At 42.7% G+C, this 5,527-nt stretch overlaps 1 protein-coding gene across 1 annotated transcript; it reads right to left on the reverse strand.

Annotated features, from left to right (window-relative positions):
• Nucleotides 1-423: 423 nt before the first annotated feature.
• On the reverse strand, nucleotides 424-2,203 carry LOC120227549 (eukaryotic translation initiation factor 2 subunit 3-like). Its single transcript, XM_039225641.1, is given in 1 exon segment — nucleotides 424-2,203. A coding segment is annotated over 1 exon segment (1,419 nt). The 3' UTR covers nucleotides 424-784.
• Between the last annotated feature and the right edge of the window lie 3,324 nt (nucleotides 2,204-5,527).

Below are 5,527 nucleotides of genomic sequence, written 5' to 3' on the forward strand. Positions count from 1 at the left end.
AGGAAAAGCCCCGTGTTGCTAGAACATGTTGCTAGGGAGTGATGTTGCTGGTGTTGATGGGCAAGAGGGTCTCCTTCGAGGCCATGTGGTCTTCCCCACTGCTGGAAAGAGTCACCTGTACCATGGCAGGAGCTAATGCCCTAAGGTCTTTGGAGAGCTATTCAGATGAGCAGTTAGCCTTGCCTGACCCAACACTCGGGGATGGTCTTCACCAACTCTCCACAGTTTTGTTCTAAATGCCCCTTAGCCATACTTGCTCCTTCCTATGTTTTTATTGAGAAGTCCCAGCAGGACCCCTCAGCAGCGGGGCTCCTGAGTTCTTATTGGTGAGAACAGATGAGCTGATGACATCTTGATACAAGTGACCTCATTCTTTTGTCAAAACACTTTCCTTCTAAAAACATTCATTCTTTTTTTTTTTTTTTTTAGGAAGAAAATCTTTATTTCAAACAGGTTTGCTGGTATGTGTGCTACAGCAAAGGCTGGTTGTAGCAGTTTCATTTCAAACCTGTAATCATGTATAAATTAGACATTATCTGAGAATGATTAATTTCTGCTAAAATGTAGATTCAATCCAACATTATGCCAATTCTTACATTTATTGTAGACCCTAATTTAGCAGTAGAGGTTAAATTTTCATCACCAAAAATTGAGAATAACCTTACAGCTGCCACTAAGGTAATGAGCTGTGAAATTAATTTCCCAGTACTGCTATGAAAATATACCCCTAGGTTGTAAAGAGAAATTCTGACTCCATCCAAATGTATTATTTAACTGGAATTCTTCAGTCATCATCTACTGTTGGCTTGATTGTCACTCCTCTTCTTATTTGGCCCCAACCAATTAAACGCCAGTGTTTCTCAACTCTTCGGCTAAGAGCAATTTTTTCTCCTACTTCTGTGCACACAGGATTAGTCAGAACAATTTTGCCCAAATCGGCCTTCACTGCACTCACTCTCCCTCCTGTTGACAGGGATCCTATGTTCACCATGAGCACTTCATTCTTAGACAACTTTTGCACCTTTGCTGCTTTCTTGTCTCCTTCCGTGCGTACACCAAGAAGCCGTCTAAGTAGGAAATAGGAGATTTCCAATTCTGTGAAGATCTCTGGTAAAGCTCCAACTGCACCAAGTACCTGTCCCACCATTCTGTCAGCTCGGCACAAAGTGGGGTCAATTTTTGTTCCCACTCCAATAAGACCTCCTGGAGCAGCATACTGAAGATCATTATGCTCTGCGAAGAGTGACACGATTTTGGAAAAAATTGGTTTACACATGAGTTTTCCTTCACTATCTTTGGAAACAATACCAGGTCTGACTTCTATCTCCTGGCCCACCTTTAACACTCCTTTTAGAATACTACCACCAGCTACACCACCCTTAAGGTCATCAACTTCACAGCCGGGTTTATTGACATCAAAGGACCTAATAACAATAAGTCGGGGTTCTGAAGTAAAGTCTCTTGGGGGTACTGGAATTTTCTTCACTATGTACTCACAGACAACTTCAATATTGTATTTCAATTGAGCAGAAATTGGAATAATAGGAGCTCCTTCTGCTACTGTACCTTGTACAAATGCAAGGATCTGTTCATACTGCTCTTTAGCTTGACTTTCTTTTACCAAATCAATTTTATTCTGTAGAATCAAAATATGCTTCAGTTTCATGATTTCTATAGCAGCCAGGTGTTCAGATGTCTGAGGTTGAGGACAAGACTCATTACCAGCTATCAGCAGAAGGGCTGCATCCATCACGGCCGCACCGTTCAGCATAGTTGCCATCAAAATATCGTGGCCGGGGCAATCAACAAAGGACACGTGTCTGACTAATTTGAAGTTCCCTTTGGTCCCTGGAATGTCCGTAGGAAACTCATCAGGTGTACTACTTCCACAGGATCTGTAACATTCTGGCCGAGGACAACTTGGGTCATCAAGTTTATAAATCTTAGCATTAGCATATCCAAGCTTGATTGTAATATTTCTTTCTAGTTCATTTTTGAACCTGACTGTGTGGACTCCGGAAATAGCTTTCACAACTGTGGACTTCCCATGAGCTACATGACCAATTGTACCTATGTTAATCGTTGCTTGTCTGCTGATAACTTCGTGTGAAAGTGGGGTCAACTAGCTAACATCCAAGGTGGCGAGATCCTGGCGAGAAAGATGTGGCTGCCCCAGAGTCACTCCAGCCTAGCCCCCCGCCATCTTGCTCCAAGAGCTAAAAACATTCATTCTTGTCATCAACGAATGGATCTACATATCAAACCAGTATGCACACCATTGAAGCAGAGCCTAACTTGCTCAGGATTTACCAGACCCTAGGTGAACAGAGGGAAGGGAAGTACCCAACTCCAGGCCACTCTATCCATCCTGTCCAGTCCAGAAACACAAACTCACGGAAAGACTGAGATCTCTATTTTATGTCAGTAATTATGTTCAATAAAAAAAAAAATTATTTAACCTACAAACAAAACTTCTCAATCTCAGGAACTGTGAAGATCCACTCATAAAGAATTCAAAGGTTAAAAAGAAAGTTACAGTGCCAAACAAATCATAACACTGTTCCAGGCATAAAACAAGTCAAAACCATATGGACACCTAGTCGTGGACTACATAACAGTCCCCTTCTTCCCCCACTAATGCTGCTCCCATGTACACCAGTCCTGTTCACGGAGTACTTCACACATAGACCTCCAGACCGTATCACAAGGCGTGATGAATGCAAAAAGTCTGCAGAGACCCAACAAGCCTTCAAACCAGGTTCAGACTAGACAGGGATGTGGAAGCATGAGACTAGGAATTTAAAACCAATGTGATTAAGATGCTAAGGGCTGTGGCGCCGGGATGGTTCAGTCGGTTAAGGGTCAGACTTTGGCTCAGGTCATGATCTCTCAGTTTGTGGGTTCAAGCCCTGTGCTTGACCACTAGCTCAGACCTGGAGCCTGCTTCAGATTCTGTGTCTCCCTCTCTCTGACCCTCCTCTGCTCATTCTCTCTCGCAGAAATAAATAAAACATTAAAAAAAAAAAGATGCTAAGGGCTGTACTGGATAAATTAGACAGCATGCAGGAACAGGCGGGCTATGTAAACTAAGATGGAAATAACTCCTCTCCCTCACCCCCAAATCCTAGAGATCACAAGTGTAACAAAAATGAAGAATGCTTCAGTAGGCTTATCAGTAGACTGCACATAGCTAACCAAAGAATCTGACATGAAGATATCTCAGAAAAATCTCCAAAACTGGGGGAAAAAAAAAACAAAGAGAAAAGCCTGGGAAAGAAAAGAAGACAGACCACACAGCTGTGGGACAACCACCAAAGCTGTCAATTATGAGTTACAGGACTAAGAGCAGAAAGAGATAAAGGACGGAAGAAACTCAATCAATAATTTCAGTTGAATCCAAGTTGAATCAGTCTTGAAATCGAATCATTCTGTTTTTGGAATGTTTTCTAAAACAGAATGCAGCACCCTGAAATAGGCTCTCTGGTGCCCTCTGCTCAATATTTAAGGAAGAAACTGTTACCTATTTTCTATAATCTCTCTGAGAGAGAGAGACAGAGGGAATAAACTCCAACTCCTTCTAAGAGGCTAGCACTAACCTGATACCCAAACCAAACAAAGCCACGAGAAGTAAAGAAAACTTCAGACCCAGTGTCTCACGGACACAGATGCAAAACTCCTCACCAGATGCCACCACACACCTCTTAGAGGAATCGAAACGCTAAAAACAGCACTTGCCGGAGAGGGTGTGGGACAAGGAGAACTCTCATTCCTTGATGGTGAGAACACTGCAGCCACTTTGGAAGACACTTGGGCACTTTCTTACAGAACTAAACTTTTACCATGCAATCTGGCAACTGTGCTCCTTCATATTTACCCAGTGAAGTTGACAACAGGGCCACTCATATATCTGCGTGTAATGGTTTCTAGCATCTTATTCAAAATTGCCAAAACTTGGAAGAAACCAAGATGTCTCCTTAGTGGGTGAATGGATACATGTGGGGGTGCCTGGGCGGCTCAGTGGGTTAAGCATGCAACTTCGGCTCAGCTCATGATCTCGTGGTATGTGGTTTAGAACCCCATGTCAGGCTCTGTGCTGATGGCTGAGGGCTAGAGTCTGCTTCAGATTCTGCATCTCCCTCTCACTCTCTGCCCCTTCCCTACTTGTCCTCTGTCTCTCTGTCAAAAATGAATAAACATCAAAAAAAATTTTTAATAAAGAGTAATGAACTATGAAGCCATGAAAAGCCATTGAGGAACCTTAAGTGCATAAGTGAAAATCTGAAGAGGCGTCATACTGGGGGACCTGGGTGCTTCATTCGGTTGAGCATCCAGTTTCAGGTCAGGTCATTATCTTGCAACTCGTGACTTCAAGCCCCCCGTCGGGCTCTGTGTTGACAGCTCAGAGCGTGAAGCTGCTTCCAATTCTGTGTCTCCTCTCTCTTTGCCCTTCTCCCGCTCATGCTCTGTCTCTCTCAAAAATTAAAAATAAATAAATAAGTAAAGAGGATTCACACTGTAGGATTCTAGCTATATGGCATTCTGGAAAGGTGAAACTTACTGAGACAGTAACAGGATCGGTGATCCGAAGGCAATGCGGGACCAAGGGAGGGATGGATAGATGGAATCAGAGAATTTTTAGGGCAGTGAAAATATTCTGTGTGATACTGTATTATGTATGATGAATTGTTCAAACCCAGAAAGTACACACCAACAGTAAACCCTAATATGCACAATGGACTCTGGGTGATAATGAAAATCAGTTATAACGAATGCATTGCTCTAGTGGGGGATGTTGAAAATGGAGGAGGCGCTGCATGTGTGGGGGCAGGGGATATACAGGGGATGCCCACTCTCCATATTTGCTATAAACCTAGAAGTGCTCTAAATGAAACAAAGTCTTTTTTTAAAAGATATTTATGTTTTTAAGTAACTCTATGCCCAGTGTGAGGCTCAAATACAGGAACCTGAGAATTAGAGTCACATGCTCTTCCAATGAGCCAGTCAGGTACCACCAAAATTAAAGTATGTTTATTTGCATTTAGTTATTTTGAGAGAAAGAGCATGTGAGCAGGGGAGAGGGACAGAGGGAGAGAAACTTAAGCAGGCTCCACTCTGAGCACGGAGCCTGACACAAGGCTCAATCTCACAACTGTGAATTCATGACTGGAGCCAAAATCAAGAGTCCGGCAGTTAATCAACTGACCCCCAAGGTGCCCCTAAAGTCTTTAAATTGAAAGAAAAAGAAAAAAGTAAACATGAACCAAAACACTGAGCTGAGAGTTAGTAGCCCTGGATTTTACTTTTCATCCTGCAAGTCACTTCCCCTTCTTGGACCCTAATTTAATTATCTGCAAAGGAAGGAGGTGGGCTTTGTGATATGTAAGGCTTTTTTTGTGTTTGTGCTTTCTGTGGTTAATACTAATTGTCTCTACTTTAAAACCACAAAGGGCTAGCTCAATCTCTGTAGGATGTGTCTATTAGAACAAATATAATGAATGCGCGCGCACGCACACACACACACACACAC

The sequence above is a fragment of the Hyaena hyaena genome, unplaced genomic scaffold, assembly GCF_003009895.1.
Source record: "Hyaena hyaena isolate Hyena2069 unplaced genomic scaffold, ASM300989v1 scaffold_2489, whole genome shotgun sequence".
In the NCBI taxonomy this organism is placed as follows: Eukaryota; Metazoa; Chordata; class Mammalia; order Carnivora; family Hyaenidae; genus Hyaena; species Hyaena hyaena.